The sequence below is a fragment of the Scyliorhinus canicula genome, chromosome 11 (assembly GCF_902713615.1).
Source record: "Scyliorhinus canicula chromosome 11, sScyCan1.1, whole genome shotgun sequence".
NCBI lineage: Eukaryota > Metazoa > Chordata > Chondrichthyes > Carcharhiniformes > Scyliorhinidae > Scyliorhinus > Scyliorhinus canicula.
In genome coordinates this window covers 99,491,046-99,504,779 of record NC_052156.1, presented here as the reverse complement: position 1 = coordinate 99,504,779, position 13,734 = coordinate 99,491,046, and the positions used below count along the sequence as shown (strand labels likewise).

At 47.2% G+C, this 13,734-nt stretch overlaps 1 protein-coding gene across 1 annotated transcript in view; it reads left to right on the top strand.

Moving 5' to 3' along the window:
• LOC119973221 (dynein heavy chain 3, axonemal-like) overlaps nucleotides 1-13,734 on the top strand; it is a 714,697-nt gene that overhangs the window by 78,842 nt on the left and 622,121 nt on the right. The window contains exon 10 of the mRNA XM_038810887.1: nucleotides 12,627-12,857. Coding sequence (XP_038666815.1) covers nucleotides 12,627-12,857 — 231 coding nt within the window. The remainder of the gene's footprint in view (nucleotides 1-12,626; nucleotides 12,858-13,734) is intronic.

Sequence of the window (13,734 nt, the reverse complement as noted above, 5' to 3'; positions counted from 1 at the left end):
CTGTGGCTCCGACACCCGGCCATGCCGGCTCCCTCCCTGTGGCTCCGACACCCGGCCATGCCGGCTCCCTCCCCATGGCTCCGACACCTGGCCATGCCGGCCCCCTCCCCATGGCTCCGACACCTGGCCATGCCGGCTCCCTCCCCGCCTTCCCCGCTCTGTGGCTCTGACACCCGGCCCTGCCGGCTCCCTCCCCATGGCTCCGACACCCGGCCATGCCGGCTCCCTCCCCGCCTTCCCCGCTCTGTGGCTCCGACACCCGGCCATGCCGGCTCCCTCCCCATGGCTCCGACACCCGGCCATGCCGGCTCCCTCCCCGCCTTCCCCGCTCTGTGGCTCTGACACCCGGCCATGCCGGCTCCCTCCCCATGGCTCCGACACCCGGCCATGCCGGCTCCCTCCCCGCCTTCCCCGCTCTGTGGCTCTGACACCCGGCCCTGCCGGCTCCCTCCCCATGGCTCCGGCACACGGCCATGCCGGCTCCCTCCCCGCCTTCCCCGCTCTGTGGGTCCGACACCCGGCCATGCCATCTCCCTCCCCATGGCTCTGACACCCGGCCATGCCGGCTCCCTCCTCGCTCTGTGGCTCTGACACCCGGCCATGCCGGCTCCCTCCCCGCTCTGTGGCTCTGACACCCAGCCATGCCGGCTCCCTCCCCGCTCTGTGGGTCCGACACCCGGTCATGTCGGCTCCCTCCTTGTGGCTCTGACACCCGGCCATGCCGGCTCCCTCCCCGCTCTGTGGCTCCGGCACATGGCCATGCCGGCTCCCTCCCTGTGGCTCCGACACCCGGCCCTGCCGGCTCCCGTCCCGCTCTGTGGCTCCGACACCCGGCCATGCCGGCTCCCGTCCCGCTCTGTGGCTCTGACACCCGGCCATGTCGGCTCCCGCCCCGCTCTGTGGGTCCGACACCCGGTCATGTCGGCTCCTGCCCCGCTCTGTGGCTCCGACACCCGGTCATGTCGGCTCCCTCCTTGTGGCTCTGACACCCGGCCATGTCGGCTCCCTTCCCGCCCTCCCCACTCTGTGGCTCCCACACCCGGCCATGCCGGCTGCCTCCCTGTGGTTCCGACACCCGGCCATGCCGGCTCCCTTCCCGCCTTCCCCGCTCTGTGGCTCCGACACCCGGCCATGCCGGTTCTCGACCCGCCTTCCCCGCTCTGTGGCTCCGACACCCGGCCATGCCGGCTCCCTTCCCGCCTTCCCCGCTCTGTGGCTCCGACACCCGGCCATGTCGGCTCCCGCCCCGCTCTGTGGCTCCGACACCCGGCCATGCCGGCTCCCTCCCTGTGGCTCCGACACCCGGCCATGCCGGCTCCCGCCCCGCTCTGTGGCTCCGACACCCGGCCATGCCGGCTCCCTCCCTGTGGCTCTGACACCCGGCCATGCCGGCTCCCTCCCTGTGGCTCCGACACCCGGCCATGCCGGCTCCCTCCCTGTGGCTCCGACACCCGGCCATGCCGGCTCCCGCCCCGCTCTGTGGCTCCGACACCCGGCCATGCCGGCTCCCTCCCTGTGGCTCTGACACCCGGCCATGCCAGCTCCCTCCCCGTGGCTCCGACACCCGGCCATGCCGGCTCCCTCCCCATGGCTCCGACACCCGGCCATGCCGGCTCCCTCCCCATGGCTCCGACACCCGGCCATGCCGGTTGCCTCCCCGTGGTTCCGACACTCGGCCATGCCGGCTCCCGCCCCGCACAGTGGCTCCGACACCCGGCCATGCCGACTCCCTCCCCGCTCTGTGGCTCTGTCATCCCACCATGCCGGCTCCCTTCCCGCCCTCCCCACTCTGTGGCTCCGACACCCGGCCATGCCGGCTCCTTCCCCGCTCTGTGGCTCCGACACCCGGCCATGCCGGCTCTTGACCCGCTCTGTGGCTCCGACACCCGGCCATGGCGGTTCCCGCCCCGCCCTACCTGCTCTGTGGCTCCGACACCCAGCCATGCCGGCTCCCGACCCACTATGATGATGTAATTAATAGGAGGAGCCAGGTTTGTTTGCAGTTTTGCTGTCTGTTGTAGGATTTGAAGTTGATCAGCAGTTTTACCAATTGCTGTTAGGTTGAGCAGATATGTATTGAATCTGCTCTTGAAAGGTACTCTATCCAAAAGACTCTGACAGCTAAACAAGTAAACCTGTATGTTAACTTTATTTATGATTGGTATTTAAACTGTATTGGGTTGCTTAGTTATAGTTAGTGTCAGGTATGGATAGTAAGCTCAAGTTTTTCTTTTGTTTAAGAACTGTTTAACTAATAATTGTAAAGATATTTCTTTGATGTTAACGTGGTTAAATGTGTTTAAATTAAAGTTTATTTTAACATAAAAGAGCTTGACGTATGAGGAACATTTGAGGACTCTGTGTTTGTACTTGTTGGAGTTTAGGAGAATGAGGGGGGATCTTATTGAAACTGACAGGATACTGCAAGGCCTGGATAGAGTGGAAGTAGAGATGATGTTTCCACTTGTAGGAAAAACTAGAACCAGAGAACACGATCTCAGACTAAAGGGACGACCCTTTAAAACGGAGATGAGGAGGAATTTCATCAGCCAGAGGGTGGTCCATCTGTGGCATCCTTTGAACATAGAACACACAGTGCAGAAGGAGGCCATTCAGCCCATCGAGTCTGCACCGACCCACTTAAGCCACTTCCACCCTATCACCGTAACCCAATAACCCCTCCTAACCTTTTTGGTCACACAGGGCAATTTAGCATGGCCAATCCACCTAACCTACACATCTTTGGACTGTGGGAGGAAAACAGAGCACCCGGAGGAAACCCACACAGACATGGGGAGAACGTGCAGACTCCGCACAGACAGTGACCCAGCAGGGAATTGAACCTGGGACTCTGGCGCTGTGAAGCTTGTGCTACCGTGCTGCCCAAGGTTGTGGAGGCCAAATCACCAGGTGTCCTTAAGACAGAGATAAATAGGTTCTTGATTAATAAGGGAATTAGTGGTTATGAGGAGAAGGCAGGAGAATAGGGATTAGAAAAATATCAGCCTTGATTGAATGGCGAAGCAGACTCGATGGGGCGAGTGGCCTAATTCTGCTTCTACATCTTATAGTCTTATGGTCTAAAAGAAACGTATTGGTCACAGCCGTCACTCCTGGGGTGAAGTATCCTTTCCTCACAGTTCTACAAATAGAAAGATTGTTTGGGGTTCTCATCCTGTATCCTAACAAATGCTGGGGCCTGGTCTGGTATCCTCACAGTTGTTGGGAGGGTTTAAATAGTGTTATGGGCCAGGGTTTAGAGAAGCCAAAGTGTATCATGGAGTTCACCTGATCCACAATTTTTAATAGATTGTGGTATGGGGAGCACACGGCCCACTCTACAGGTGTGGTACAGCAGAAATGGAAAAGTATTTTTTAAAGCAAAACAATGTTTATTCTATGAACTCAAGTTAACCTTTTTAAAACATACAGAGAACATCTTCGCAACCATCAATTTAAATACAACCCCCAAAGAATACCACACTAAGTAATCCTTACTTTCCTTTTAACATCCGGAAGACATAAAAAAACCTTTTAACAGAAGCACATCAGGTTTAAATTCACTACTGAGAACAGTTATCACTCTGAATTCACCAAACGATTAACAGATAGTCTTTACATGGCAGAGACAACAACATTACACCTTCTGTGGCTAACTGCAGCTCCAACACTGAAACAAAACCAAAAACACTGACGCACCCAAGGTTTTTCTCAAAGCGAAACTAAAAAGCAGAGCCAGAACTCAGCTCCATCCACACTCTGACATCACTGCAGTAACTTTAGCAGACTACCATTTCTTAAAGTGACATTTCCATGACAATAGTGTACAGCACAGGAATCTGCCAGTGTTAAATGGTATGTATGTAAATGTAAGGAGTAAAGCAAACAAAGCTCATGAGCTGAGGGCACAGATCGACACAGGAGTACAAGGCCATTGTTTATAATGGAAACGTGGCTTCAAGAGGGGCAAAAATGGCAGCTGAATATCCCGGGATATAGAGTTTTCGGGCAGGATAGGGAGGGTATAAAAAGGTGGGGTGTGTAACATTATTGGATAAAGAATCAATTACAGCTGTGAGGAAGGATAATGTACAGAATGAAGCATCGAATGTGGGTTGTGGTCAGATGTAAAAAAGGGCAGCCACACTGCTCGGCGGGTACTATTGATCCCAAATTGTAAGAGAGAGATAGAACAGCAAATATGTATTCAAATGTCTGAATGTAAAAACATTAGGGGATTAATAGTTCTCCTCAAGGACAATTAGGGATGGGTAATAAATGTCGGCCTAGCCAGTGAAGCCCCCATTCCTTGAATAAATTCAAACAAAGTTGGAGACTTCAACTACCACAGAGAGCACAGAATTCTTGATCTGTATTTGAGAGAACTGTTTTAGCCAGCACGTAACAAGCCCAACATGAGGGGGCAAAATTCCAATTTCAGTCTGAGGAAATGAAGCTGAGAAATGAGCTGCCGAACGTGGACTGGTTACTGTTCCTTGAAGGGAAATCAGTGGCAGACCAGCGCGAGACATTCAAAAGTGAACTTCTATTTGCACAGTGAAAACATGTCCCCACAAAGAAAAAGGACAGAACTGTCAAATCCAGCCAGAATGCCTGGTTAACCGTAAGTATACAGAGTAAGATAAAGCAGAAAAAGAAAGCTTATGGCAAATGAGATCTTTTCTCCATTCATTTGATGTATTTTCCTTGCAACTATGAGCAATGCCAAAGGGAGTTAGGTAAATAACATTGATCTGGATCTGTCGAGGAGTGGAAATCATCATCAGATTGCCACTCTGTTCCTACTTTTCTGTTCCATGAGGCCAGAAGATGAAGGGGCAGAAGTAGGCCATTCAGCCAGTTGAGTCTGTTCTGCCATTCAATGGGATAATGATTGAAAATGCCCTCCTAGCCCAACTCTGTCTTCTATCAGTTAGCCAATCCTCTATCCATGCTACTATACTACCTGCCAACACCATGGGCTCTTATCTTATTAAGTAGCTTTTTATGCCTTAAGTATCTTATGAAATGTTTTTTGGAAATCCAAGTATATTACGTCTACTGGTTATCCTTCATCAACCTGATCGTTACCATCTCAAAGAATTCTAACAGGTTTGTCAGGCATGATCTCCCCTTCAGGAAACCATGCCGTCTCTGCTTGACTATATTGTGCATTTCTGAGTGCTCTGTTTATAATGGACTCTAACATTTTCCCAAAGACAGACGTTAAGCTAACTGGCCGATAGTTACCTGTTTTGTTGTTCTCCCTTTTGGAATAATGAATGAATGAAAATCGCTTATTGTCACGAGTAGGCTTCAATGAAGTTACTGTGAAAAGCCCCTAGTCGCCACATTCCGGCGCCTGTTCGGGGAGGCTGTTACGGGAATCGAACCGTGCTGCTGGCTTGCCTTGGTCTGCTTTCAAAGCCAGCGATTTAGCCTAGTGTGCTAAACAGCCCCTGGGTGTTACATTGGCGGTTTTCCGGTCCTCCTGGACTTTTCCAGAATTTAAGGATTCTTGGAAGTGTATCCACTATCCTCTTTAGCGACTTCCTTTAATATCCTGGCATGCAACCCATCAGGCCCAGAGAACCTATTGGCTTTCCCTCTTACTATCGGCTTTCAGCCCAATTAGTTTTCCTCTTACTTTTTCCCGAGTGATTGTTACTGTATTTATTTCATCCTCCCCCCCCCCCCCCCCCCCCCCCCCCCCCCCCCCCCCGCCCCCCTTCTGCCACTTGATTATTTTTGGAATGTCATTAGTATCTTCCGCCGTGAAGACTGATGCACAGAATTGGTTTAACTCTTCGGCCATTTCCTGGCTCCCCATTATAATTTCTCCAGTCTCATTCTCTCAGGAGCCTATGTTAACTTTGGTCCTCTTCCATTTTTAAAGAAGTTCTTTCTGTCAATTTTATACTACTTGCTAGTTTATGATCATAGTTTATCTTCTCCCTCTATTATTTTTTTGGTCATATTTTGTTGGTTTTTAAAACTTTCCCAATCCTTTGGCATATCACCGATCTTTGTTACATTGTCTGCTTTTACTTCCAGTTTAATACTATCCTTCATTTCTTTGGTTAACCACGATCAATTTATCCCTTTCCTCAAACCCTTCTCCCTCACTGGGATCTATCTTTGTTGTGAGTCAGGAACTATTTTCAGAAACATCTGTCATTGTTGACCAACCATTTTTTCTGAGAAACTTCTTTCCAGTCCACTCTAGCCAACTCTGCTCTCATTCCTTTGTAATTATCCTTATTTAAGTGTATCACAGTTGTTTCTGACCTACATTTCTCACTCTCAAGTTGAATGCTAAATACTACTATGTCATGGTCACTGCTGCCGATCGAGTCTTTTACTCTGAGCTTGTTTATTAACCTGTCTCATTACAGATTTTCAGATCCAAAATAGCCTGATCCCTGGTTGGATCCACAACATATTGTTCTAGGAAATGATCCCGAATACACTCTATGAATTATTCCTCATGGTTACCTGTAGGGGCAGCATGGTGGTGCAGTGATTAGCACTGCTGCCTCACAGTGCCGGGGCCAGGTTCAATTCCCACCTTGGGTGATTGTCTATGTGGAGTTTACACTTTCTCCCCTTATATACGTTGGGTTTCCTCTGGGTGCTCTGGTTTCCTCCCACAGTTCAAAGATGTGCAAGTTAGGTGGATTGGACATGCTAAATTGCCCCTTACGATGAGGTTACAGGGCGGGGGATAGGGCCAAGGTAGGTTGGTCTTTCAAGGAATCGATGCAGACTCGAAGGGCCGAATGACCTCTTTCTGTACTGTGGGGATTCTATGACAATTCTCACCTGTGTCTTCTTCCCGCTATTATTTCTTAGCTCCACCCATATGGATTCTACATCTTACGATCCAAGATCATTTCTTGCTATTGTACTTATTCCATCTCGTACAACAAAGCTACCCACCACCCTTTCCTTCCATCCTGCCCTTATGAAAAGTCGCAGACCTCTGAATTTTAGTTCCCAGTTTTAATCTCCTTGTAACACATCTCTGTAATGGCTACTTGATCATACCAATTAACCTCAATTCGTTTATTTTGTGCCGAATGCTACGTGCATTTAATAAAGAGTAATTATTTTGCTTTCTTACCATTTTCTTTTTGATCGTCTTTTCTATTTTTTTAATGCTTGTACACACTGTCCCGTGCTGTCACACTCTGAGTATCGTTATTTAAATAGTTGCCTTGTAATGCTGTCCTATAGGAGCACTACAGTCTTATGTGCTGCTCCAACTTGTATGGCTCTCTGTACCACGGTGCAATGTTCAGTCAGCTCATCCACCCTGCAGCCCACACTCTCATCTCAGCAAGTTGAAAGAATCTGATGGAAAATTGGAGATGCTGAAACTCCTGCACTCCTGCCCTCTGGGTCCCCTTACCTGCCTCGGCTGCAGTCGCACCCTCCTGTCCCTAACCACTTTTCAAACCAGAAGATTCTATCCTACAGAGTGCGCCCACCTCCTGAACCAAAGTGCCCAAGTAATTCTCGCCCTCCCTGATGTGTGACAATGTCTGCAGCTCAGCCTCCAGCTTAATCATTCTAAACTGAAGCTGTGGACACTTACTGCAGGTGTGTTTGCTCTGAATCACACCGATATCCAGGAGCTCCCACATTACCTGTCCTGCCATACTTACAATCTATAATTAATTACTTAATTATTGTATTCAATGATTTTGTTTCTTTAAGATATTTATTAACCTTATCACAAACTCCAGCATTATTTTAAATGTTTGGAAAATAGATCTTGACCACTTAGCGGATACTCCCAGATTCTTACCAACAGCTCACCTCCGCCCCTGTAGAACCGGATAAAATTGCGAGAATGTCAAAGGAGTACCAGCCTTCCCTCTTCACTGAACTCTCTCTTCTCAGCAATGTACAAGTTATGATGACTGTGATGACTATACAATAGTATACAAGACCAAATAATAGTTGCAATGACTTTGAGGATAAGACAACACAAAATAAAAGTTATGAGTCCAACAGTTCATGAATTTATATGGTCTGGTATAGAATTGTCAATGGTGACGTTGTCATTCCCTTGTGAACGCCGTCAGTGTCCTGGTGTTTGGTCATCAGGAGGTGTTCAAGTGTTCAAATCACTTCATTGACTGATTTGGAGTCTGTTTCTTTTTTTTTCGATGCTTATGGTAGCAATTCTGGATGGCATCCATCCTGAAAGCTGTGTTGCCTGTTGGTAGTGTAGCAAACGTGAATTGGAAAGATGCATCGTCCTGCCATGGTATGTCATTGTACTGAGCTGAACAGTAACAGTGTCCCACATTTGCAGAGTTGTACCATGTCGTACCAGTCGTAGTTCCAATGACATTGTGTTTGTCATGCTTGTTGTCGACGTTGTTGCCTTTGGTACACTTCTGGATGTTGTCTTTGATGTTGCTGTGTTTGCTGCGCTCAAGGACCACACTCTGTGGATAATACGAGTCCTTCACACAGTTACTCATGTCAGCGTGCTTTGTGGCATCTGCTGTTTCCTTGAGCGTGCCATCACTGAGATCGCGGCGCTCCCCGTCTAGAGTCAAGTCCGGCTTACTTGAATCAGCTTTGGCTTGTGGATGCTCCCCATCTGGAGTCATTGCAGGTTCACTTGAGTCTTCTGAGGTTTCTTGATGCTCCACGTCCGGAGTCAAAATGTTCAGGAATTCATTTGCTTGTGGAGAGGCTTGAGTGGATGAGGTTTGACTTAACGTGGTGTCACCGGAGTCACCAATAGTCTCACTGTGATTGTCGAGTGCCTCTGTACACACTAGCAGAGGTCTGTCATGTTGCACATCTTGTATGGGAAGTGGGATGCCGTCGTCACTTGTCTCACATACAGTGGGTAGAGCCTCAGTGAATTCTTGTGGTTCACTTGAGCTGGGTATACTGTCAGAGTCTTCTTCTGGTGGCTCAAACAATCTGGGTGGACTGTCATAGTCTTTGTTGTTTACTGGAGCGTGGTAGACTGTCATAGTCTTCTTGCTGTGCACTGGAGCGTGGTAGACAGTTATAGTATTCTTGCTGTGCACTTGAGCATGGCAGACTGTCCTCGTCTTTCTGTTGTTCACTTGAGTGTGGCAGACTTGCATCGTCTGCTGCTGGTTGCTCAGAGGAGGTTGCTAGACCCTCATGGTCTTGTTCATGCAAGGACTGCGCTCTGGAGTCTTGCGTTCCTGCCGTCGTGGAGTCCGTCCATGAGTTCGCTGTGGAGTCTTTCATCGCTTTCTGTGTGGAGGTTGGGACCCTTTGCGGTGCGTGGACCACCCTCTGTGTGGCAGCAGGCCACTCTGTGCGCTTGTACCGCTCTTTGTCTCTTGGTGTCAGGCCGCAGCATAATCCTGCTCTCACGAGTCGGGATGTCATATATGCTGGGCTGAAGATTCCCCAATCCAAAGAACTCATCGTCAGGGTCTTCAATGTACAACACGTCTAGTTGCGATTCAGATTTGGTACTGGGGTAGCCACCTCCCAAGGTGAAATCTTCATCTGTCGCTGTCTTCCAAGACCATATCATCACGTTTTGTTTCGGAGCTGGCATTGGGCTTGCGATGTCCAAAGAAGAATTCAAGGTCTGACTCATAATCTTCAAGGACTGTAGCATCTCTTTGGGCGGTGCTAACTGCTTGTTGCAGGGTTCCGCGGAGGTTACTTTCAGCTACTGTCCGAATTTCAGGCATTGTGCTCCAGGTGAAAGAATCAGGTTTTACGGCTTTAAATCTTTTTTTTGTGTTTTGGGACATTTTCTCTTTAAGTGGGTGTGGTCCGGGGCCTCTGACGTCATGAAGTGTGTTGCATAGGTCATAGGAAGTGATTGCGCATGCGCATATCGCTGTTCCTTTACTTGGGGTATTTACAGTGATGCATATCACCACAGCAATATCTCTCTTGCTCTCACCAACCAGTCCTTTGCCAGGACCTGCTGAACTGGCCTCCTGATTGGTAGATTCTTCTCTCATGAAGGGAAAAGTGCCCCAAAAGAAGCTTCTTCGCTACAAAATTGGCAGAATGTCCAGCCAGGGCTCCACAAAAGGCGGAGGAAGCATTGCTTGCAGCTTTGCAGTCCATTGTCATTCACCACCAGCTTAACAAAATTCTAACCAAAGCAAACGATTCTTGGGTACGTGATAGAGGTGTTACTAATTGAGCAGTGATTATGAATAGAGCAGTTGATGGATTATGGCATTTGGAGATGCATTCGCTGACCTTAACCACTTGTGTCAGGTCGATGAACTTCTTGCAGTACCTTTTTCCAGGTTCTTTTGGGGTAAAATGATGGGATTGACTTCTGCAGATATCTAATCCTGCTTCTTATTCGCCAAGTGTATGGCTAACCTCCTGGCCCTCTGAGTATAAACAACATAAGAACTAGGAGCAGGAGTAGGCCATCTGGCCCCTCGAGCCTGCTCCACCATTCAATGAGATTATGGCTGATCTTTTGTGGACTCAGCTCCACTTTCCGGCCCGAACACCATAACCCTTAATCCCTTTATTATTCAAAAAACTATCTATCTTTACCTTAAAAACATTTAATGAAGAAGCCTCAACTGCTTCACTGGGCAGGGAATACCATAGATTCACAACCCTTTGGGTGAAGAAGTTCCCCCTAAACTCAGTCCTAAATCTACTTCCCCTTATTTTGAGGCTATGCCTTCACCCGCCAGTGGAAACAACCTGCCCGCATCTATCCTATCTATTCCCTTCATAATTTTATGTTTCTATAAGATCCCCCCTCATCATTCTAAATTCCAACGAGTACAGTCCCAGTCTACTCAACCTCTCCTCGTAATCCAACCCCTTCAGCTCTGGGATTAACCTAGAGAATCTCCTCTGCACACTCTCCAGTGCCAGTGCGTCCTTTCAAAAGTAAGGAGACCAAAACTGAACACAGTACTCCAGGTGTGGCCTCACTAACACCTTATACAATTGCAGCATAACCTTTCTAGTCTGAAACTCCATCTCTCTAGCAATGAAGAACAAAATTCCATTTGCCTTCTTAATCACCTGTTGCACCTGTAAACCAACCTTATGTGACTCATGCACTAGCACACCCAAGTCTCTCTGAACAGCGGCATGCTTTAATATTTTATCATTTAAATAATAATCCCGTTTGCTGTTATTCCTACCAAAATGGATAACCTCACATTTGTCAACATTGTATTCCATCTGCCAGACCCTAGCCCATTCACTTAACCTATCCAAATCCCTCTGCAGGCCTCCAGTATCCTCTGCACTTTTCGCTTTACCACTCATCTTAGTGTTGTCTGCAAACTTGGACACATTGCCCTTGGTCCCCAACTCTAAATCATCTATGTAAATTGTGAACAATTGTGGGCCCAACACGGATCCCTGAGGGACACCACTAGCTACTGATTGCCAACCAGAGAAACACCCATTAATCCCCACTCTTTGCTTCCTATTAATTAACCAATCCTCTATCCATGCTACTACTTTACCCTTAATGCCATGCATCTTTATCTTATGCATCTCCTTCTTTCGACCTCCTCCAATAGATCGGAAAACATTGGTGCATACTCTGATCCATTGTTAGCCATTGTTCTTTGTTGCTAGCACCTGTCTAACTCATGCTAACACCCCCAGCAGTCACAATACAACCTACCTTTAAGAGGTGAAGGGTAGCTTCAAGTAGTGCTGGCAACTAGGATACTGGTCCCTTGTTGCATTTAGTGCTGGCAGTCTGCAGGAATGATGATAACGAGCAGGTGGCACCATGATGGGGTGCTCCCTGCTTAATATTGCACTGACGTGGAGTTGTTGTGTAGTTTGATCACCTGGCCTGGTTTTAAGCCTATCCAGTGTAATCCCCATTGTGTTCCTGGAACCCCACTTATCAAAGAAAGGAAGTGAATGGAGAGGGGTTGCTGATGTAAGTGACCCTTTCGGAATCTCTGGAAAGCAATATGGTTGGAATACTGTGATTTCACCACAGAATGTAGATGAGGCTGAAAAATATGTACAGAACATAGAACACTTTTAAACCAGAAAAAAAGTGAAGACAGAAAGAGGGAGAGAATTTTACGATGGAGAGGTTAGAGTAGCAGAAGGCTAGCCTGTCAGATACCCAGACTGATGCTTATTACGAGGCAGCTGCCTCAATGTTAAGATGTGGTGAACGGGTCATTGTTATGGTAGATTGATTAACCTGAGCTACCTTTCCAGCCTTGTTCAGGGTGCATAGGGAATAGTTGGAATGTTTGGGTGCTGACTATGTGTCACAGCAAGGGTCTCAAAGCCAATCCTCTCTCTTGCTCTAATTTCTCAATATCTGGATGTGAATTGTGGCAATGTTGATGCTTTATTTAAACATAGTCATCTGTCTCATGCCAATTATTTACTGCGAATCCTAACGTGATTTGGCACAAATGTGCTTTGCACGTGCTGTGTATCTTTTATGTTGAGGTTTGAACGTCCTTAAATAAAACATTTGAGACAAAATCTTATGCTGTAATATGAGAATTTTAAACATAAACAAACATGGGAATTGCTTGTCGTTCACCTACTGCTAAGTGTTATCTGTTAAAACTTTGTGTATGTTGTTGAGAGATACTTTGTAAGGAGATGCTTTCACTTCATCACAGGTTGGATTTAGTATCACACCACACGAAAGCTCATCCTTGATGGACATCTTGCAGCTGGGCCTCGAGAAATACTTGGAAGATTTAAGCCACATTAGCTCGCAAGCTAGTAAAGAGTATGCATTGGAAAAAGCTCTCAGCAAAATGGAAGCAGATTGGGAAGAAGTTAATTTTACATTTGTCTGTTACAAAGATACTGGCGTCAATATTTTGGCTGCAGTGGATGACATTCAGGTGCAGTATACCAACAATGTTTTAATGGAGTGAGAGCTTAGATTTGATACTTTGAGGGAATGACTATCAGATTTCCTCTTGGAGGGAAGTGAGTAGGAAACTTTGATGGTAAGGATAAAGTTGTGATTCTGTAAATCTGTTGGATTCAGAATGGGATTACAAAGGACAAAAAGTGGCACTCTCTAAAATCTGCAGGATTGAAAATGTAACTGGATTTGAACCTAATCTTCAATAATAAGATGTGCCTAGAATAGAGATCATAAGAAGACCAAAGGCTGCAGCCCATTTGATCTTTTTCTTGCTGCAATGTGTGTGCTAGTGTCAGCTTCCATGATTAAATATCTGATTTTCTTGTTTGTAAAAATAGAATAAAAACTGGTCTGAAACAGTCATAAATTGTGTCCAGAACTGCACCTGGTAAATTTAATTAGATTCTGTTTCAGACTCGCATAATTGTCAGTCAGTCCTTTTGTAACAAAAATGGGGAGATAAAACAAGACAATTTTAATCCAAAATTTTGCTCCAGAAACATTCGATGAATTCTTGTTCAGTCATTCTACTTTACAACATAAACTACAAGGAGTTCTTTGTTGCAGATACCTGATTCCGATGTCGCAAAAGAGGCTTTATGTCGAAAAATAAGAAAGGTTTAAATTGTCTTCCTTGAAGTTAGCTTTACATGGCCTGCTGCTTCCAGTAAATAATCTGCATTGTGCTGGAAAAAAGATAGATTGAAGCCTAAAGGTTATTTAAAAGCTGCTATCACATGTGGCAGATTTAAATCACAGCATTTGCAAAGATAATGTGATCTTATTGAATTGAAGATGGGGAAATTTAAATTGTAAAAGTAACAATGCTGAATCTACGAAGCCAAGAT